At 41.7% G+C, this 23,821-nt stretch overlaps 1 protein-coding gene across 10 annotated transcripts in view; it reads left to right on the top strand.

Moving 5' to 3' along the window:
* Positions 1–3,173: 3,173 nt before the first annotated feature.
* Positions 3,174–23,821, top strand: part of neo1.S (neogenin 1 S homeolog) — a 96,950-nt gene continuing 76,302 nt past the window's right edge. For 8 of the 10 annotated variants that reach the window (XM_018255599.2, XM_018255598.2, XM_018255600.2 and 5 more), the window contains exon 1: positions 3,176–3,523. In XM_018255599.2, the coding sequence (XP_018111088.1) occupies positions 3,412–3,523 (112 nt within the window). In that variant the 5' untranslated portion in view covers positions 3,176–3,411. Of the gene's footprint in view, positions 3,524–23,821 lie in introns of all 10 variants that reach the window. The other 2 variants (XM_041588367.1, XM_018255597.2) reach the window with 2 other exon arrangements.

Raw genomic sequence — 23,821 nt, 5'->3', positions numbered from 1 at the left:
AGTACAATAAATAAATATAAGTGCATTCGGTTTTAAAACTTCCACGCCTAATCTTCCAACAGGTCTCGGGCAAACCAAATTTCTATGCAATTCGTGCTCTCTCAAAAATGCCCTCTGGGGGTTCCAGATAGCTAATATAGGTGAAAGGAGAGCACTCCAACAAGCAACTTAACTACTAAGGCGAGGTTCCAGATAGCATTAAATACCCTCATCTCTTAACCCTTTACTTCCCATCAATGGGACTACTCCATCATGCTCAGATTGCCCACAATAAGTTCTATACTACCATTCACTAAAACACCCACACCCAACTGCATTATTATAGATCTTTTTTAAATTTCACATTGAACTTTATTGTTTTGCTTTTAAAAAAATGTTTTCTTACAAAGGGATCCACTTTTCTCAAGAATGGGGGTTCTGGATAGCTTTTAATACCCTCATCTCTTAAACATTTTCCTTCCCATCAACAGGATAACTTTACTGCCTAAAATCATAAATCCTTCCAAAACGTTAAGTAGTTATAGATAGGCAACTTGGGTCTCCCAAAAACACCCTGGATATCATCCATCATGTAGAAATACTTTTGTCAACCTATCACCACTGCAAAGATATAGCAACAGGTTCTGGAAAGCTAGTGGCCGCCATACATGCCATCATTGCTGGGATATGGGTTAGGATACATACAATGACTCTGCAATTTGACTGCCTAAAACAAAGGGACAGCGACCACTCGATAGACTCACAGGGCAGGCCATCAGTACCGTATATACTCGAGTATAAGCCGTCCCGAGTATAAGCTGAGGTACCTAATTTTACCTCCAAAAACTGGTTAAGATTATGGACTCGAGTATAAGCCTAGGATGAGAAATGCAGCAGCTTCTGGTAAGTTTCAATCAAAAAATTGAGGGTTTCTGCTCCCATTGGAGGTACCAGCGTCTCGTTTTTGGATGCCGGCGAATATTCTTGGAGACTATTCTTGGACGCCGGCGATTATTCTTAGAAGCCTGCGACTATTCTTGGAAGCCTGCGACTATTCTTAGGCGCCAGCGACTATTCTTAGACGCCGGCGACCGTTTTTGCGCTTGACCCGAGCATAAGCCGAGGTTGAGTTTTTCAGCATATTTGGGGGGCTGAAAAACTCGGCTTATACTCGAGTATATACGGTATGTATCTCAAAAAATTGAATATCCTAATGGAGAAAAATATCAGGTTTTCAGGTACTTTAGCCCTTCCAAAATGGATGCCAGCGAGAAAGGGTGGAGAGCCCATTTGCAGGTGTTCTGCTGCCAATGTCATACATGGAGGTGTGCAAATCTTGCAAACGGAAAGAGCATAGTGCAGTATTTGAAAATCTTCTACCCTTTAAACATCTCATTTTGGGGAAAGATATCCAGATCAGACAACATGACAACTGTGAAATACCTAAACAAGCAGGGTAAAACGAGGTCAAGAGACATTACACTTGACCTTTGCTATTTTTGAAAGTCATAACGCCATAATCCAACTTCATTAATATGGGGTTATAATTTAATTTCATTGTAGTGAATTACTTATCACCATTCTATCTTTACAGCCACAATTGCATCATTATGGATGAAGCTATACATTAGAAATGGACAGTTACTGACAGTTATTCCACAGTTACTACTTTTTTGATTATGTAATTAGTAAGGAGGCTGTACACTTATTGACTTAATTGGGGGGCTCCCCTCTTTTTAGTTTCCTGTTACACTTTCGTGAAAGTACTTGAGAAAAGGGGTCGATTGCCTGAAATCTTGCATTTGGATATCTCAAAAAAGTGTTGAGCATATTAGAAAGTTTGCTGGATTTAAATTCTATCTGTCACAAATTGTATTTAATATGTTTTGTGAGCTCCAGAGCAATGGAATACACAGATTTAAGCACCATTTTACATATTTCAGAATTTAGGTACAAGGTCTGTAAATATTTTTTGGTAGGGATGCACCAAATCCAGGATTCGGTTCGGGATTCGGCCGAATCCTTTTGCCCAGCTGAACTTGAATTTGCATATGCAAATTAGATGTGGGAGGGAAAGCACGTGACTTTTTGTCACAAAACAAGGAAGTATTCTGCAAATCTTTCGTGAAGGTTTGGCTGAATCCAAAATAGTGGATTCGTTCCATCTCTAATTTTTGGATTTACGGACCCTAGATTTTCATACACGTAATGACTAGGGTTGCCACCCTTTTGGCAAATCTTTACCGGCCAGGGCAAGTCTACAAGGGGGAGGATAGAGACATAAATAGGTGGCCCAATGATGGGAAGCCAGGTCATGACACGGAGGGGGCCTAGCAGAGAGTGGAATCATGAGGGAATTTGGCCAATATTGTAGCTAGAAAGCAAGGAAAGGGGCAGGCTGGGTCTTAGGTAGGGTGGAAACAGATTGAGTAATGATTACAAATTTACTACATTGCCAGTCAATTTGTAACACTGGACCAGGCTGATATTTTACCAACTCTGCCACTGAAATACCAGCAGCCAACCAACATTAATCATTACACTATTTCTAAGGGGTTTCCATTCCAAGCAGATTTTACATACACTTAAGGTCATCGATTTTAAAAGAATTATACAGGTTAAAACACCATTGGGACAGAAAAGTAGTATAAATCAGATCTCCTCTTCTTACGAAGACACTTGTTCCCACAATGCCCTGCAACTTCTGTTATTCTCGTGTCAGCTACTTCGTAAACGCGCAATATAGTAACGCAAATGCCGGCTGACTCGCACTACAACCTTTTAGTAGTTCCCAAAAAATAAAAATCCCCAAGTATGGTGAGCAAAACAAGCCAGCGTTACAAGCTCTTTCTTTCATTCTCTTTAACGCCACACGTGAGGCGCCTCATGCGCAAAGCTTACAAAGGAAAGTAATAGACACACTAGTGCAGACAAAATATCAGATAAAAAAAAAGGCTATGCTTGCCCCTTCGCTTTTAGGGCAGATGGTTACCTATCTCGCATAAAACATAAAGAGGGCGGGAAATCCGCACCATCAAAGGTAACGCACATCTACCCCAAGAAGCAAAGTCATGCAGTGATTTAGTTCTCTTCGCAGACGTAGCGTCTGAGGGTGTGCCTCCAACATATACGCCACGGAAAAAAAGGCGTGGCTAAGGGCGCGCGCACCTTACAGAAGGGGAGGCAGATTTGTTAGGGTTCAAGGAACAATTGGGCGGAGCATTTGTGAGCGCGTCGCCGGTATTGCTGTGTGTATGATGCTGTGGGGCCGCGCATTGGCCGGGAGCGAGCATTGTGGTCTGGGCTTGCAGCTCCGTGCTTCGGTGTTTTTTGCGGTTGGGTCTCATTACAGTAGGTTTGCTCTACGCCCGTAGAATTATATGCGGCTACTCCCGGGATGGTGAAGAGCGGGCCGCGGTGAAAAGGTGTGGGATGGCCATCCGAAGCCCCCCGGGATCGCTCGTCCGGGTAACCCGGGGGCTCTTCGCCGTCTCCATCATATTTTCCGTGTGGAAGAAGCCGACTTGGGCTGCCAGGACTGCAGGTAAGCGCTTGTGTGGGACGCGGGCATTTATGAGAACGGAGCTGATTGTGAGTGCAAAATGTGGCTGAGCGAAGAGGATACTGGGAAGGGAATAGATCACTGGAGGTCAGTGCCGGAGTGTTGGAAGGGCCATTGGGCAGGAGGACTGTTGCTTCTTCTAGCTAGGAATGTGCGATTCAGCCATAGCAATGGGAATTCGCACACAATCACCAGAAGCACAGAAAATCAGTTTTACAGCAGACAATGTCTTCATTGCGTTACATTGGCACCTAGAAGTAACATGGTTTGGCCCATAATCCAGTGGTGCCCTTTCTTTTGTTGGGATACTGAAAGGATGAGTTTATGCCCGAGCCATCTTCTGGGGCACCTGCAATGGCACTTCTTGCCACTGGCTCATTTTCTACAGTTGGATCTCTGTGGGGCAGCAGATTGGCAAGATACCATCCCAATAAAGCCAAACTTTGCCTTCTTTTTTGATGATGACTGATTTGGCTACAGTGTTTAGCACAGCTGTAAATAACACTAGGCATCTGATAATTGGCTTTTCTTTAAAACGTAATGTAAAATAGTACTTGTTGTCCTTTCCAGCATAGATCCACATTGTCTTGCTTTATATGTGATATCATTTCCACCCCAAGGTTTCCCTAATAGCAGCCACTATATATATATAGATATATAGATATATAGATATATAGATAGATAGATATATATATATCCAATAATAATTTATATATACATTATTGGATAAATAAATCATTTGACCAAGCACCCAGGCTTGCTTGCAAATCAGCCAGCCCTTATTTTCAGAGCACATACGATTTGTTTGGATTATTAATGTATTCTTGAGGTTTTTCCTTATATTATTAAGACATCCTTATGTATTGGGGTAGGTTGCACATGTATTACTTTTTAAATAGCTCTTGCTTATGCATGGAATATATCATTGGTATATGGATAGTTTTAATGTGAATCTGTTTCTAATTAAGCATATGTATATTGTGTATTTATTTTTGGCCAAGCAAGCAATATCGGATTCCTTTGCAATGGCGGGCACAACATTTCTCTGGCATTCTGATACTGAAGTGTTAATGTTGTACAGTAGATTAATATTTAATAGACAATGTCTATATTTTTGCAGTAAGTCCTCATATTTGCTTCGAAGCTGCTCTGAATGCTGATTAGGTTCACCATATAACAATTCAGACCTGCAGAGCTGTCTATGCTTCAGTTAAAAAAGAAGGAACAAGTCTACATTTTACAATATCCCAGCATATTGATGGCTTTGCCTGTGTATTTATTTAGTCTGTCTAGCATCAAGGACTAGCGTTATTCATACATCAGTCTGCAGTCTATGTGGTAATTGAATTAAAAATCGTAAGGGGATTTCAGGCTAATAGCTGGTACAGCTGATGACAGAAATATGGAGCAGGGGCCTTCCAATTATTCTGAATAACCGTACTTATTAGCTGTAGACTGGATGGAAGCAAGCAGATGTGCGATGCTTGTGAGTAAATGTGTACTTCACCTCACTCATCCTGTCATCCTGCAGTAGCAAAGGCAGATCGTTGACCACATTTCTTTGTTCACACTCAAAGGTCTTTATTACATCTTTGTGTATCTTTTTTTTTTCCCCTTGTTCCTCGTGCATTTGACTGATGTTAGTTTTCAGTGAGTTTTATGTACAGAGATGAGGTAGTCAGATTTATCACAGATCTCCACATTGTTCTTTATTTCAGGTGGTGCCAATTTAAGGGGATTTAATTCTGCTATCTGACCTATTCTCTTTTTTGATAGGTCTGCTTTGCTTGCATGACAGCAAAGGCTGTTATGGTTTAAACCCCTCATATTGCCTCAAAGTATATTTAGGTGGAAGGCAGTTCAGACAGATAATGTGCAAGTCCGTACTGTCTAGCAAGCAGCTACATTAGTGTTCGAAATGAAGTTGCCATGGAAACCATGTTTTTTTTTTTTTCTTTAAAGCATTCACTTGGTAAGTAAGGTGTACCCCCACTAAACCCCATTTCATTCTTAGACTTTAACAGTTTTTTTTTTATTGTTTAATAAGTTGGGATAGATGCATGTATCAAGTTTACTGATGTTGCCATAGATAAATCAGAAGAAAAACAAACTCGGTTGAATTTGCTGTACAAGTAAAATCAGTGGCTTTTCTATTGCACTACTTGGCAATTCAGGCTAACTGGAATATTTTAAACAGTCATATAGGCTGACAAGATAATACATTGTTCCAGATATTACGCAAAACTTTTAAAATGTGCCCATCATTATTATTTTTTTTTTAACCTATGCTTTCCAAATACCTATGCTCTTTACAAGCCCTGACAGTGTCCTGTATGATTTAATAATTCACTGTTCATTTGCTTCCTGTAGTAATAAACATTTATGGTTAATGCTACAGGTAATGTTCTTGTGGGTAAAGGCAAGAGAAAAATAACATAAAATATCAATAGTAGTCATGAATAAGCTGTGACATTTGTGATGCTAGCTGGTTGGATATTCCGCACAAATCTTTCTGCTCTTTACAGACATTTTTATTGTCTATGAAGATTTTCATTCATCACGGGTGATCTACAGTATCTAGTAGAATTAAGTCTAAAGCAACTGCACTCTGAGTTTTATTGTAGCTGTTTGGTAGTGTGGGTAGTACCTAAATACCCAACTGTTTAGGGAAGCTTGTTCAATGTACCTTAATGAATCAGTCATAAATGTTTCATGAATCACACATTTGTTTCTGAAATTCTCATGTCTCAATTGCACCTTAACCTTCAGTTTGTAAACTCTTGTGAGTAGGCCCCTCTATTCCTATTGTACTCTGTAAATCCTTGGTTGTTATTCACCATTTGTTCCCTGTTCATTATAAACTAATGTAAAGCACTGTATAACTTGTTGACACTATATAAATACTATAAATGATGATGATAGTGGCCCAATAGCCAGATTGTCATACACTGTGTCCATTTTCCCATCCAATGTGGGTCTTCTTGTCTAACACTGGAAAAATCTGTACTATTGCAATAACTCATAGAAGCCAATGGGTAGCTAGCTTTAATCAGTCTAAACACAAAATAATGATCATAAATCTCTGGTTACTTCCGTGGTGCATTTTTTCAATTTAGCACATAAGCTACAAAGATATTTTCTAGGGTGCAAAATTGTTATCTTTAAAGGATCAGTTACCACCTCCACATTAGGGCAAGTGGTTCCTCCTCCTCCTGCCACTCCCCCCCCCCCACACACACACCTACCTTACATTAGCCCCAAATCCCAGAATTTTAGTAACTTTAACCTTAATGCTTCCTTCTAAAACATAGCACCTACGCTTAACCATCTAAATAACCTTAAAACCCTTTAAGAAAACCTTAATAGGGTACTGTAAAGTTGAAAAACCTGTAGAATCCGATGGCTCATTTCTGATTTACAGTGCCCAGGATTTGAAACTAGTTGCCTCACGAGATGCAGAGTAGCGTTGCAACATATAACCAGCATAGATGTAGAAAATGTCTACAAGGAATACTATCCTGGGCAAGAACATTAAGGAAAATCAGCATTGAAACACCAGGATGGTTTTGGAGTTCTTTTAAAAATGATAAATTCAGTGTGAGGGACATGGGTATATACTTTCTAGCTAGAGTTTTCATAAAGCAAAATATTATTTTTGTGTGTTGGTAAATTGAAACGTTTATAGAAAACTGAAATATTTTGACATAAGTGCAATGTTGCCCTGAGAGTGATCAGACTGACAGATACTATTTTTATAGGAATTACATTCAGAATTATTTTAAAATCACTGAAATTTTAAATCTATGTACATTGAAAAGTTGCTAAGAATGATCACTTCTTTCCTTTTGTAACAGTTTGGGGTGGTGTTTCCCTTTTAAAGTTAATTTTAATTTAAAAAAACTTATGCTAACATTGATTCTTCAGTAGGAAACTTGCCTGTCAAGGTAAAGAAACCATATTTAATAAGACTGTAAGCTCAATGGGGCAGGGACCTCCTTCCCACCATGTCTATTACCACATAGCACTTAAGCTCCTTGTCCTGATATAATTCTGTATATATTTATGTGATTTGTCTTCCCTGTGTATACTTATATATAATACACAAAAGCCATGAATATCTTGTAAATTATATCCTTATAAATGGTGAGTTCTGATGTCATCAGTTATAAACGGTGAGTTCTGATGTCATTTGTCATATGACTCATTGAAATTTGGGTATTATAATGAATAAAGTACCCCCAGTTGTAAAATATGAGGATATTAGAAGTTACCTTGGAGTTCCATGACCTGTATAAAAACACTCGGCCTCGTGTTTTTATATGGTCATGAAACTCCTCGTTAACTTATAATATCCTTATATTTTACAAGGGGGGGTACTTTATTAACTATATATTGTACTTTTATGCACTGTACAGCGCTTTACATACATACATACATACATACATACATACATGTTTTATCTGGGGTTAAATATATATACAGAACCCTGAAAATTCACATTATTTAAAGGGGTCGGTGAGATCCTCCCTAAGACGTTGTTCTCTGCACTGGTGTTTATATACCAGCTGAAAAAAGCAGATCTGCTTCCAGAATGTCTGTGCACTGACTGGCACAGGATCAGCCTGACATTGCCCACACAATGGATTTTGATGCAGTGTATTATCAGTAAATAAGCATAGACTACTATGTTATTATTCAGAAACTATCCACAGTGGAAATGTCAGTGGAGAAACAACCTGTCTGCCATTAGCCTAAAGATGGGGACATACTGTATAAGAATCCATGTACCTTTCTGTAGCTGTGCTTCCGATCCTCATTCTACAGTTCGCAAACTGTCAGCAGTTGATATGAAATTGTCTTGATGGAGTTAACATTTTGTTTACTTCAGTAGTGGTATGACTGAACCAAAAGAACGAATAAATTATCTAATGCCTGTTTATTCTGGGTGTAAAATACTGCAGAATACTTTAATAAGCTTATGATGGAACTAAATATTTAAGTTCACTGGTAATTGACTTCAGTGGTAACCACAGCTTTTGTTGACTGGAATTGTTGGTGAAAGGTAATTAGAAAAAATGCTTAAAAAATGTAAAACAAATTGCATCATTTCTGTTTGTGATGAAATCTTGTGTCAAACAATCCGTTTAGTTTTCCCTAACATTACATTTCTGATGTTGGTTCATCTGTGTTCCGTTTCCCTTTTTACTCTTCTTGCACATGAACCTTTTTGCACTTATACCATTTTCATTTTCTCCTTATCTACACTCTCCAGGCGTGATCCTTGAAGCTGTCAGCAATACTTCAGTGAGGTTCAGAGCTGCACTTCTATGGTAGTTGGAAATTTATGCCACTGTGTATTAAACTGGAAATCTGGTAACTGACTAAGATGCCAAACATCTTTTAGTGATAAGTGTGGAGAAAATAGTCACCTCTTAGGTATTGTTAATATCTTTTAATTAACTCTATGGCCTCATGCTGCAGGAGCTGCTTTGGGGATAGTTTGATACGCGACCCCTATTTTTCTTGCTTCCATAATATCTTTTAATTAACTCTATGGCCTCATGCTGCAGGAGCTGCTTTGGTGATAGTTTGATACGCGACCCCTATTTTGCTTCCATATACTTCTCTGTAGCGTCACTGCAAATATAAGTGATTTATTTCAAATTCTAAATAAAGATTACAATTTGCACTGCTCTAATTTAACATAGCAACTTTAAGCCATGGCAGCCCCCCCCCCTTATCAACAACAAATCAGTAGCATTTCCCCTATATTAGTAAATACACTTAAGGGCAGATTCGGGGCCCCCCCTTATCAACAACAAATCAGTAGCATTTCCCCTATATTAGTAAATACACTTAAGGGCAGATTCGGGGAGATTTAGTCGCCCGGCGACAAATCGACTCTTCTTCGGGCAACTAATCTCCCTGAACTGCTTAAAGTTTCCATGTGAATCAACTTCGGGCTACTTCGGAAATTGTAGATCTTTATGGGACAACATTGCTATAAGTAGACCTCTCATTATTTAAGTATGGGCACTCCTGTTTTAGGGTAATGGCACACAAGGAGTCTTGCAGTGTTTTTATGCCTCAACAATATATTGCTCCAAGGGTGCTGGTGAAAATGCAGCATAGTTTCTACCAATCCAAAGTAACTAGAAAATACAATAATCATTCCTTGTCAGCTGAGTGAAAGGTGGGATTGTTGCATTCCCCATTCACTTTGAATGGGGTTAGATCTGTATATTTATGATTTGTTGCTCTAAGGGCGAAGACACGAGCGATGATTGGTCGCCAGCACTTTTGGGGTGAATCGTGGCGACTGATAGTTATAGTGTACATGTGTTACGGCAACTTGTGGACTAACCTATTGTCATTAAGTCACTGCAATCGTGGTTTTAAAAAATTCACGGTGACCAATGGCCACATATGTTTTCTCCCTTAGAAGGTGACAAAACTCTGCAAATCTCCGTTAGTGCCATTATCCAAGTGTGCTAGAAAATCTAATTGAAAACCCAAGTCACTTGTAATTTGCAAACAACAGTGCTTTCTATGATGTTATGTAAAATGCATTCAGATTATAAAACCTTTAATGTGTGAGTGTTATTCCCAATCTTATACTTACAACTTGTAGCTCTCCCAGTTTATTTAAATGAGGGGGTCTACCTTTCCTGGGTATATGTTAAATGTTAAAGAAGCTAAAAAATGCTATGGTGGACCCCTTTCATTGTATATCCGTCACAAAAGTGCAGGTACTAGTGTATAATATTGCAACCTTTGCCTGGATGCAGTTTAGTAGGTTGATTTCCAGCAAGAAGAAGAAATCCGCACAACACAGGACTTGGTCAGGACCAGATTTCTCGGGTGGGCGCCCTCTAGGCCTCGCAGTCCTAGCGCCCGCCCGCACTACCCCCCCCCCCCATGCGCGTAAGTACCAGCGAACTGGGGACGAAAAGCTGCCGGTAAAGCGTCTGGGCCAGAGCCTTTGGCCTCGCCACAAATCTGGGCCTGAACTTAGTTCTGTCAAGACCGCCGGGAGCGCGAGGAGTCGCGTCCGCTCCCGGCGGCGAAGAATCCAAGATGGCGGCGCCCAGTCAACCCACGTGGGTTCCGGCGCCGTGACGTCAGCGCGGCGCGACGGTCGCAGGCGCGCTGACGCTGGCGCAAGGGCGCCAAATTCAAATATAAAAGGACGCCTGAGACGCCAAGATGGCGCCCGAAAATAGGATCTGTTCCTGTATTGATTCCTGGGTTCCCTGTTGCCTATTCCTGTTATCCCTGAGGATATTCCTGTTTGATCTCTTGTTGCTGACCCCCTGCCTGGACTTTGGACTTTGATTCTATTCTGCCTGCCTTGTGACCTGTTGCCTGAACTCGATTACCCTTTCTGCTTTATCCCTGGATACCACGATCCTGATCCCTCCTGAGGGGCTTCCTCCTAGATCCGGACTACTCCCCAGAGGGGGCTCCCGGCTCCCTGACATTATTTTCGGGCCATGGATCCTTCTGAGGAAGCCACACCTCATGTCGGACGAGCGCTCCGCGGACTGGCATCCCGCATGGAGGACTACGAAAACCAGCAGGTTCGCATTGGGCAAGCACTCGATATCCTGCTAGCTCAAGTGCCTTCTGAGCCTTCCACTGCTCCACCTACTGGAGATCCCCCCATGGCGGCAGCCCCTACGAACGCAAGCTACCCGACAGGTGAGCCTCGCATTCCACCTCCCCCTCGCTTCAGTGGGGACCCACAAGCCTGCAGGGGATTTGCCACACAATGCCAAATTCAATTTGAGTTCCAACCCACACAGTTTCCAAGTGAGCGTTCCAAGGTGGGGTATGTGATGTCTCGATTGGAAGGCAAGCCACTGGAGTGGGCAACGTCTCTTTGGGAGAAGAATTCCCCGGTGACTTACGATGTTAAAGACTTTCTCCAAGCTTTTCGCATAGTCTTTGATGCTCCAGGTCGGGTTACGAACGCCCCTGCCCGTCTCTTGCAGCTCCGGCAGGGAAGCCGCAGTGTCAATGAGTACGCTATAGACTTCCGAACTCTGATGGCGGAGACTTCCTGGTGTGATGACGCTTACAAGGCCGTATACTACCAAGGCCTATCCATCCGCATCAAAGATGATCTCGTCTCCAGAGAGACTCCTGACACCCTGGAAGGGCTGATCGCTCTATCCATTAAGGTTGACACCCGTCTCAGAGAACACCAGGTGGAGAGAGAGCGCAGCAGACGATTTTCTCCCATGTTGGCCCCTCGCTTTCAAAGGCCGATTCTGCAAGCACCCACTGTCCCTGTGACTCATGTGTCCACGTCTCCTCTGGAGGAACCTATGCAAGTAGGAAAGGCTCGCCTCTCCGAGCAGGAAAGACTCCGAAGACGTATGGCAGGTCTCTGTTTGTACTGTGGTGGGCATTCCCATTTTGCCAACACCTGTCCTGCCAAAGCCAAGAGTTTTGTACCCCGAGGTATGTCTCAGGTTTCTCATGTAGGGGGCATCACTCGAGGGCCTCAGGAGAAGTATCAAAAAAATTCACGCAGACTCCTCCTTCCTTTGCAGATTCACCTGGCAAGTAAATCTATCTTCGAAAGGGCCTTCCTCGACTCCGGAGCGGATGGCAATTTCATGGATGCCTTTTTTGCCGAACGCATGAAGATTCCCCTGCTTCCATTGTCTTCACCCCTGCGAATTACCGCCATAGATGACAAACCCCTGGAGTTTGAATTCGTCACAAAGTTCACGGCGGAACTTTCTGTACAAGTTGGGGCGCTGCATCAAGAAAAACTTTCATTCTTCATCATTCCCTGTCCCTCTACTCCAGTAATATTGGGTCTTCCGTGGTTACGTCTGCATAACCCCTCCATAGACTGGTCCACTGGGCAGATCTCTCGTTGGAGTTTATTTTGCCTGCAACATTGCCTTCCGCCAAAACCCCTCGAGAAGGTGAATGTCTCCTCTGCGGAATTAAAAACTTTGCCCTCCACTTACAAGGGATTTTCCGATGTCTTTTGTAAAAAGTCGGCAGAGTTCCTTCCCCCACATCGCTCCTACGATTGTCCGGTTGAACTCCTGCCAGGAGCTATGCCCCCCAGAGGGCGCACCTACCCTCTCTCTCCTGCAGAGACTACCGCTATGAAGGAGTACATCCAAGAAAATCTCCAGCGGGGGTTTATCCGCCCTTCTACCTCTCCTGCAGGGGCTGGGTTCTTCTTTGTGGAGAAGAAGGACGGAGGCCTTCGGCCTTGTATAGACTATCGGGGTCTGAATAAGATCACCGTGAAGAACAGGTACCCCCTGCCCCTGATTGCCGAGCTCTTTGACCAGCTGAAAGGGGCAAAGATTTTCTCCAAGTTGGATCTCCGGGGGGCCTACAACCTCATTCGCATCCGGGAGGGTGACGAATGGAAGACGGCATTCAACACTCGGGATGGGCACTATGAATATCTTGTTATGCCCTTCGGCCTATGCAATGCCCCTGCCGTCTTCCAGGAGTTTGTTAATGATGTGTTCCGAGATCTCCTAGGAAGGTTCGTAGTCGTATACTTGGACGACATCCTGATCTTTTCCAAGGACCTTGAAAGTCATCGCTCCCAGGTGAAGGAGGTACTCTCTCGTCTGAGGAAGAACTCTCTCTTCGCCAAGTTGGAGAAGTGTGTCTTCGAGGTATCCAAGATCCCCTTCCTAGGATACATTATCTCTCCAGAGGGATTTGAGATGGACCCCGTGAAAGTGTCGGCCATCCAGGAGTGGCCTCTCCCACTGAGTACCAAGGCAATCCAGAGGTTCATCGGATTTGCTAATTATTATCGACAGTTCATCCGGGGGTTCTCTTCCCGCATTGCACCTATCCTGGCCCTCATCCGGAAAGGGGGTAAACCCAGCCTGTGGCCTCAATCCGCCATAGAAGCCTTTCAGTCCTTGAAAGAGGCCTTCACGTCCGCTCCTGTTCTCCGACATCCCAATCCTGCACTACCCTTCTGCATCGAAGTTGATGCTTCTGAAGTCGGAGCCGGAGCTATCCTGTCTCAGAGACACTCCACTGATGGAAAATTGCACCCCTGTGCGTTTTTCTCCAAGAAGTTCTCATCCGCAGAGCAGAACTATGATGTCGGAAATCGAGAACTCTTAGCAGTCAAGCTTGCCCTTGAAGAATGGCGTCACCTCCTGGAGGGCTCTGAAATTCCTGTCCAGATTTTCACAGATCACAAGAATCTGGAGTTTATACAGTCCCTCAAGAGGCTAAATCCCAGACAAGCCAGGTGGGCCCTTTTCTTTTCCCGTTTTAACTTTGTTTTGACTTATCGCCCAGGTTCCAAGAATCTGAAAGCCGATGCCTTGTCTCGTAGCTTCACTCCGGTGGACCGTGACCCTGAGAGGCAGGAACCAATCATTCCACCAGTCAAGATCATTGCCTCTCTGTATCCCCAATTTGCCGACCAGATTCTGGCTGGGCAGTCCTCGGCTCCTCAAGATACTCCGATTGGCATGGCCTTCGTCCCTCCAGAACTTCGCCTGGCCATCCTGCAACAAACCCACTGCTCCAGACAAGCTGGACATCCTGGTCCGGCCAAGACCCTTGAACTCTTGAGGCGCCTAGTCTGGTGGCCTGATATCCGCAAGGATGTAAAGGACTTTGTGGCTGCTTGTAATATCTGTGCCACTTCTAAGCCTAGCCATTCCCGCCCCAGCGGGTTGTTACAGCCTTTGCCGGTTCCCTCTCGTCCGTGGACGCACCTCTCTATGGACTTTATTGTCGAACTTCCTCCCTCCGGTGGGAATACTGTGATCTGGGTTGTCATTGACCGCTTCAGCAAAATGGCCCATTTCATCCCTTTGAAGAAGTTACCCTCTGCGGTGGAATTATCCCAACTCTTTATTAAGTACATCTTCCGCTTGCATGGTTTCCCGGTGGAGATCGTCTCCGACAGAGGCACCCAGTTTACCGCCAAGTTCTGGCGTTCTCTATGTAAAGACTTGGGAATAACACTTAAATTTTCATCTGCCTACCACCCGCAGACGAATGGGGCAGCTGAACGTGTGAACCAAGCCTTAGAACAGTTCCTGAGGAACCACGTGTCTCTTTGCCAGGACGATTGGTCTGACCTCCTCCCGTGGGCGGAGTTTGCTCATAATAATGCATGTCATTCCTCCACAGGAAGGTCTCCATTTATGGTGGTGTATGGACAGCACCCTCAAGCCTTTCCTCAGGACTTCGTGTTGTCGGACGTCCCGGCTGCAGATGATCTGACAGCCCATATGCTTGCTATTTGGGCTGCAACCAAGTCTAATCTGGAGAAGTGTGCTCTAGTCCACAAGACTTTCGCGGATCGCCGTAGAAGGCCCTCTCCTCCCTACAAGGTGGGTGATACTGTCTGGCTCTCTTCCAGGAATATTCGCTTGAAGGTGCCATCTCCCAAGTTGGGTCCGAAGTTCCTGGGTCCATTCCCCATCTTGGAGATAATTAACCCTGTAGCCATCAGACTTCAACTCCCACCAGAGATGAGAATCCCCAACGTGTTCCACGTCTCCCTGGTGAAGCCCACCGTCTCCAACCGTTTCTCTGGTGTCCAATCTCCTCCTCCTGCTGTCTCTGTGGAGGGTCAACAAGAATTCGAGGTGGAGAGAATCCTTGATTCCAGAATCTCCAGAGGGTCCCTTCAGTACCTCATCCATTGGAAGGGCTTTGGCCCCGAAGAATGCTCTTGGGAGGGACATCGTGATGTGCATGCTCCTCGTTTGGTAAGAGACTTCCACTCCAAGTTTCCCCAGAAACCAAGTCCCGGTGGTCCTGAGGCCCCCCGTGAGGGGGGGGGTACTGTCAAGACCGCCGGGAGCGCGAGGAGTCGCGTCCGCTCCCGGCGGCGAAGAATCCAAGATGGCGGCGCCCAGTCAACCCACGTGGGTTCCGACGCCGGCGCCGTGACGTCAGCGCGGCGCGACGGTCGCAGGCGCGCTGACGCTGGCGCAAGGGCGCCAAATTCAAATATAAAAGGACGCCTGAGACGCCAAGATGGCGCCCGAAAATAGGATCTGTTCCTGTATTGATTCCTGGGTTCCCTGTTGCCTATTCCTGTTATCCCTGAGGATATTCCTGTTTGATCTCTTGTTGCTGACCCCCTGCCTGGACTTTGGACTTTGATTCTATTCTGCCTGCCTTGTGACCTGTTGCCTGAACTCGATTACCCTTTCTGCTTTATCCCTGGATACCACGATCCTGATCCCTCCTGAGGGGCTTCCTCCTAGATCCGGACTACTCCCCAGAGGGGGCTCCCGGCTCCCTGACAAGTTCAAAATCACTGCTGTGCTTTATTGTGGAAACTAACCTTTCACCCTTCACTCAGGCCTTTGTCAAATAACCTTTTGTATTAAAAACTCTATTTTAATTATATACATGTGAAAATGTTTGTCGCTGCATATGGTGAAAGATAGACGACAACTGCTTGGACCCTTTAAAGGAATAGTTCAGTGTGAAAATAAAAACTGTGTAAATAGGCTGGGCAAAATAAAAAATGTTTCTAATATAGTTAGCCAAAAATGTAATATATAAAGGCTGGAGTGAACAGATGTCTAATAAAACAGCCAGAATCCAACTTCCTGCTTTTCAGCTGTATAATTCTGAGTTAGTCAGCGACTTGAAGGGGGGCCACTTGGTACATTTCTGTTCAGTGAGTTTGTAATTGATCCTCAGCATTCAGCTCAGATTCAAAAGCAACAGATATGAGCCATGTGGCCCCCCCTCAAGTCTCTGATTGGTTACTGCCTGGTAACCAGGGCAACCAGTCAGTGTAAACCAAGAGAGCAGAAAAGCAGGAAGTAGTGTTCTGACTGACATGTTATACATCAAATCACTCCAGCCTTTATACATTACATTTTTGGCTAACTAACTATATTAGAAACATGTTTTATTTTGCACAGGATATCTATTTACCCAGTTTTTATTTTTATTTAGCCATGGTTGCATGTGTATAGATTTTAAATACTACAGTAGACATCTGTATTCTGGATGATCTTCATATTATTTGCTATGATTGCTGTTTAAATGTATATTTGGGTTCTTATAGAGCTGCTGTATGGAAGTGCGCAGTTACAGTGTGCAGACTTTTCTTACTTGAATCCACATTGTAAAATAACTGATTTATGTATTGTATAGTCAGTGCCAGCCCACAAACATGTCTTTGAAGATAATTGCACAGCGTATGTTTACGGAGCTTAACTTCTTTTCCTCTCTCTTTTTTTTTTTTTTTTGAACAAGGAATTATCAGTCAGGCGTTTTGCACAAAGTTTCTTTAGGGTTCCGTTTTAAAGGCTATTATTATGGCTGTTCCAGAAGATGCGTGACAACTCGTCCCTCACCACTGCAATTTAGGAATCTGCTCCGTGATGCTTGGATGCTTGAAAAGAAAGCAGAGTGTAATGAAAAATGTTAGGGAGTAATAATGAATTAGATGCCTGAATCCTAAATAACGATTAGAATTTACCACGGTCTCCATTGCTGGTAGTTTATGTGCTGAAAGAGGTTTTTTTTTTTTCATCAGTTCCACCTTTTTGTTACTTGCGCAGGCCAGGGTAGGTACGATTATTACCATCATGCCATTGCTGAAATTCTATACAGTGCAAGCAACCTTGCGTGTGTGTGTAGCATGAGTAGGTTGTGAGATATTATTACAACTGAGATATAAATGTGTTATTAATTAAACTCATGATTCCTCCTAAACCAACGTGAACATAATGCATGTGTTTGTGCAGCCATTTGGAGACTTGTTTATTAAAGATCACATTTTAATGGTTTAGAGTTTTTTGAAACCACGACTAAACTCACAAACTCTAAAACCATAATTGTCCTTGAATTTATTAAAATATCCTAATATAAAAAGCACAAAAGAAAAAAACGCTGAATGATCTTGGGGAAAAAAAGTTTTTCTGACAATACGTAGCCAAAAAAATCCAGAAATCTCTAAAATTCTGATTTGGTTAAAAATGGTCCAATAGGATCATCACAGCTCCCATTGACTTCTACAGCACCTTGACAAATCTTTTAATTTGGCGAAGTATGGCATTAAAAGCTTTCGTGGTTTTTTTCACTTAATATATTCTGACTTTTTAGAGAAGTAGAAATACAGGAAAACCACAAAGTTTTGGAGATTCGTGGAACAAATCACAATTTATTTGTTAGTAAACAGGCCCCATAATGTAGTAATTGCATTTTGGAAGCTTTTGCCCTTTGTTTCCTTCAGACTTTACTTATCCTTTTCAGGGGATTTAAACAACATTTTGTGTATGTGAAACAGAATATATAGTATTCAAAGACAACTAACAAATTGAAGATCTTGAATTTAGCTAGTCATATTCTGGAAAATCTGCTTTTTTTGGCTAGGTTGGTAATAAATCGTTGTCGAGATACAATATGGATGATTTACAGTATGCAGACCAGCCAACAGAAGATCAAATTCATTGCCCAGTGTCCTTGCTAGATGTTTTTCAAATTGATACCTGATTGATCTAGGTAGGACCAAGCTAGACCAGTATCTCTTCTAAAATAACCTTTACAGTCTGCCATGAGACGGGTAACATTCTCCTGGCATCTGCCAAACTAAAACTTGTCTGTCAGGGCGACTGAGCTGATCAATTAAAAGACTGTATCTAATTGGGCTATGTATGGCCATATTTAGGTGGAGGTGATGCCATCTTATTCATTGGAAGAAGCTGAATTGTTAAAGAGCTGCAAGGGGAAGCATTTACAATATAGAAAGGGAAAGAAGCAATACTATTTGTTCATACTTTCATATAGTCACTCCTTATGATGTCATCACAGAGAGGAGATGTAACAACTCACTCTGGTGGTCTAGCGGATCAGCGGGGACACTTGTCGCATGGTTCCTCTGCAATGTAACTGGGGGTTTTAAGCGCCGTGCACCTGACTCATCACGCTCGTTCTGTGCGAAATTGCCACGTTGTTAGGTCTAACTTGTTAGTATTCTGGGTGTGATTTTCGTCTTGTTTGATTCCTGTTTTGATCCTTGGCTGCCTGACTATTCTGAACTCTGCCAAATCTGACCCTTGCCTGCCTGACTACTCTGAATTCTACCAGAAATGACCCTTACCTGCCTGACTATCCTTTGAGCTCTGCCTGTACCAACCCTCGCCTGTTTTACCTTGCTTGAACTCTGCCTGTACCAACCCTGGCCTGCCTGACTATGCTTTTCGTCTATTCCCTGAACTGTTGCCTTCCGTCCAAAACATCTGTAACGACCGTGTCCCTTTGCTTGTCCAGAACTCTTGCTTGCTCCTCTCTTATTAAAGGAGAAGGAAAGCTACGGAGGCATTTTATTGCCAATAGATTAGCTGCAATAGTGCAAGCTAGAATGCTATATTTATTCTGGAGAATGTTTAACCATACCCGAGTAAAAAGCTCTAGAAACTCTCTGTTTGTTTAGGATAGCAGCTGCAGTATTAACGTGGTGTGACATCACTTCCTGCCTGAGCCTCTCCCTGCTCTGGGCTCAGATTACAGCAGAGAAGGGGGGGGGAGAGGAGCAAACTGAGCATGCTCTTGCCCAAGGCAATGAGGTTTAAGCTGAAGGCAGGGAGTCTGATACAGAAGCCCATGTGTACACAATAGAAGGAAAGAAATGCAGTGTTTCTTTTGACAGAGGACTCCGAGCAGCACTACTTTGGGGTATTACTGGTATACATTTCTGATAAGGCTTACTTAATTTTAAGCTTTCCTTCTCCTTTAAGACCTGGCGACATCTGAGTAGCTGAGGGCTCCTCCCGAGGCCAAAGACAGCTGCTACAGGTGGAAGCAGAGCCTTGTCCAGGGAGCCTAGCACTTGTTCTGGATTTAGGTACATGATCATGACAGGAGACTTAGGCCCATATAGACATTTGCTAAACCTGCCATAGACTTAAATGGCAGCTACTGGTTACAGATGAATTTCACCTTGGAATTATGGTACACTTTGGTGCTTTTTTGAGTGATTCCGGTCTGAAAAGTGTTTGAGGCACTTTATATTGACATGAATGAGAGCTACAGGAGGGGACATGTGCCTGTTTTTACCAACAAACATGCACCATGCTGTGTGCCATCAGCCATGGGGATATTTATGGTTTCAAAAAACAATAAATCTTGCTAAAATGCATGGCTTTTCTTACTTAGTCTAAAAATGGCATGCCTTCACGAACCACATATCCTCCACCTTCAAACTCCAGGTGATTCCACTTGATATGTAATAGGACAATACGATATACGTAATATGTGAATGAAAATGTTGTAAGAAAGAGAAATCAAGCAGGCTATAATCTATGTTTTGACAATATTGTTTTATTTTTTATTTTGTCTTGGTTGTACATTTCAACTCCATTCCCCTTCCAATCCCTTCAAAATAAATAAAGAAAACTTGTTTGTAAATAAATTTTTACAAATTTTCTAATAGTGTCTATACTGGTCAGGGATTCACTGCATCTTATTTTTGGCAAAAACAAACCATTTGCCGACAAAATACTGAAGTATGGCAAGTTCTGGTATATTAACTTTGCATTGTTGGAAATTTTACATCTTTTCACCTGTCTTAATATAATTACACCACTGCAAAACTTTGAAAATTTGCTTATTTATCAAGAGCACCAATTATTTTTTTACACCAAAAGTAGGCCTAGTCTGCACAACTGCTTTTAAAAATTTACATCATCCAACGGCACATACCTATCCTCCATGCTAATATCCCACATGATTGCTTTATGTTATTAAGGCACTGGTATCATTTCCCTTACAATTATATGGGGAAAATACACTGAAGTAATTTTGCAAAATAGTAGCACCAGCAACATTTTGGTACATTACACTTGCAGAGATGTTTTTAAGTAAATACGCAATGTCTCCGCGAAAATACACCTGAAGAATTGACATAAGCTAATAATGAAAAATTTGTAATACAATCATCCTCTCAAATCTTTGCACAAAATACAGGGTTTTGTATGATATTCTTCCAGATCCTAGCTCTTTTTGCAGGCGTGGCTGAACCAAAACACCCGTAGGGGCAGAATTTTTAAGGGTCGAATAGTGAATTTGAATTTTCTCTTTTATTTTTTGTTGGTGTAAAAATTCACACAAATCACCGATTTATCACACCTTGACCATGAAAACGGTTCTAATTCGAATATTCGCCACCTAAAACCTGCCGAGTTAATTTACAAGTCAATGGTGGAAGTCTGTTGAAACATTATAAATATATTAATTGCCTTCTTGACATTCAAGGTTTTCTTTTTTCGGAGGGAAAACTCAATTAGAATTTGATTTGAATTTTGGGTTGGGACTATTCAATCGAATATTTTTTTCTTAAATAACCTCTCATTCAAGTTGTTAGTACAAATTTATACAAATTTATTAGAGTAAAAAAAAATTGTATTTTGACCTTTGATAAATCTGCCCATTAATGTCATGTGACTTTAAAGCATTGGAAAACAGTTTTTTTTTGTAAATAAATTATTTTCATTAAATTTAAATATGCAAAGTAGGCTTTGGATTTGGTTTTGTATTCCTGTGATGGTTTTGTATTCCTGTGAACCCAAAAATGATGGGTTTGGTACATCCCTACCGACAAAAGTGTGAGATTATATTTGTTGTTCATTATAAACTCTGTTGTGTAGATTAGAGGTCCCTATCGTTGATGCTGTTGATTAGTTAATCAGTGGTAATTATGGATATGCTAAATAAACTGTATACTTTTATTGCTTTCTGATTTTTATCCGTGCTGACAATTTGTTTAGCTGACTTTTGTTCATTTGTATTGGTCATCAACTGATTAGTGGCCTCATTGATGAAACATAGAGCAAAGTGTAAAAAATTATAGTTGGCTTGTGGACATCCCTTGGAACTATGGTCAAGTGCTTGGAAAACATTAGGCTCAACATTCTGGTTCAGTCTTCACTTCTAATTATGATGAAATAAAGTATATTTGTTACTTAGAATATTGGTGCAAGAGTAATATTTGAGAGTCCACTGAAACATCCCTAAGATGCACATGTTAACAACAGGCTAGATAGAGTGCCCATGGTTGCAGTGGACGTTTTTGTACTTACCCTCCACCTATGACAGGTGTTAAATGGAAGGCTCTTTTCTGTTTTTTTGTTACGCACTGCTCTATATATTTAGTATGGAACTGTCCTTCCATTATAACAGGAAAACTCACATGCTCTCCTAACTAGGCCTTTATTTCTTAACAATGGCCATTTATAAAACAAATGAATGGCATGATAGGTAATATAATATAAGGGGAATGAATAATAGGATAAAAAGGTCAGTAAAAAGAAAGTTTTCAGGTGGTCTACTAGTCTGAAACTTACCACATTTGTAATCTGCTGTAAAGCATAAAGAAATATCCTCATTTATTTATATATCATTATGCTACAATCTCCGTTTATGTAGGAAAAGTATGTATGCAGAATTCCTTTATTCTCAATTTTTTTTCAAAAAAATTAAAAATGGTGGTTGTTATTGTTACACTGTTGCAGTAATGTAAAGGTGTTGAAAGGAAGGCACACCTTTGCAGTGGCATGGAACAGCAGTGATTTGACACTTTACATGCTTGGATTATATTCTCTTCCCCCAAACTATCTATTGGGAGGCGAGGGGGTAAAGAGCCTTGTGTTTAAATAGTAGGCAGACGCCATGCACATAGTGTGTTGAAGGGCATTGATTAATTGGTTTTGTCCTTCTCCAGTGTCTTATAGACACACAGACATTCCACTTCAATGAAATGGATGTTTATGTTCTATAATTTGTATTTATGATTTGGTGGTATGTGTAGCTGCTGGATGTAAAAACCTCTTTTTGGGCCCTTCAAAGAAATACTGTCAAATATTCAAATGGTATGCTTATTTAATTGTTTAAGCATTGAAATATTGTAGGACAGAATGATTCTTCTTTACATTATGCTTTTGGTACAGGCTGTTACTGGCATGGGAAAAACCAGCATTCTACCAATATACTAAGAAATATGTTTTGCATATGGAATTTTTTTTTCTTTTCCCGGGGACTGCATTAAAAAAAAAAAAATACGCAATATCCGGGTAATCGTTAAATGCAGGAAGGAAAGTACAGGACTTAAAGAGGTAGTTTACCTTTGTTAACTTTTAGTATGTTATAGAATGGCTAATTCTAAGCAATGTTTGAATTGGTCTTCATTATTTATAGTTTTTGAATTATGTGCTGCTTTCTTCTGATTCTTTCCAGCATTCAAATGGGGGTCACTGACCCCATCTAAAAAACAAAGGCTCTGTAAGGCTATTGTTATTGCTACTAATTATTACTCTACTTTGCAATGCAGGCCCTGTCCTATTCATATTCTAGTCCCTTATTCAAATCAGTACATGGTTGCTAGGGTAATTTGAACCCTAGCAACCAGACTGCTGACATTGCAAACTGGAGAGCTGCTGAATAAAATGTGAAATAACTCAAAAAACACAATAAAATAAAATGAAAACCATTGTCTCAAAATATCACTCTCTACATCATACTAAAAGATTATTTAAAGGTGAACAACCCCTTTAAAGGCCCCTGCATTCGGGAAACGTACAATGCAGGTACATGAAATGTGGAGTTCCGCTGTATTTGCATATAACTTTAGTATGATTTTAATTTTGTTTGTTTTTTTTTTCATAAATCTATGCAGTTAATTGCTTAGAAAGAAAGGCTTTGGGTGAAGAGAAAAATAAAACAACGTGTTTCAGATATATGTATCTTGGTACAGGTATGGAACCTGTTATCCAGAGTGCTCGGGACCTAGGGGTTTCCGGATAACAGGTCTTTCTGTAATATGGATCTTCATGTCTTAAGTCTACTGAAAAAATATGTAAACATTAAATAAGCCCCGCAGGCTGGCTATGATTCCGGACTTGAGAAAGGGCAGTGATGGCCCGAAACATGTGATGTCTTGCAGTAAATAAATAAAGAAGAATTAGCAGTAAATCTGCCTTGAAGTGCTCTCCTTTCGTTGATTGACTGTGCAGACAACTTTGGATGATTGGCACATCCACATGAAAGGATAGATGCATTCTATAAATTGAACAATATTGGGCTGAGCGCAGATCTCCACAGCTTTGGCTATGATTCCAATAAGGATTAGTTACATCTTAGTTCGGATCAATTGCAAAGTACTGTTTTATTACAGAGAAAAAGGATATCATTTTTACATTTTTGGATTTGATTATAATGGAGTCTATGGGAGACAGAATTTCTCTAATTCTGATCTTTCTGGATAACTGGTTTCCAGATAATGGGTCC

Source organism: Xenopus laevis, chromosome 3S (genome assembly GCF_017654675.1).
Source record: "Xenopus laevis strain J_2021 chromosome 3S, Xenopus_laevis_v10.1, whole genome shotgun sequence".
NCBI lineage: Eukaryota > Metazoa > Chordata > Amphibia > Anura > Pipidae > Xenopus > Xenopus laevis.
Note: the sequence above shows the minus strand (reverse complement) of the source record. Positions and strands in the feature narration are given on the sequence as shown.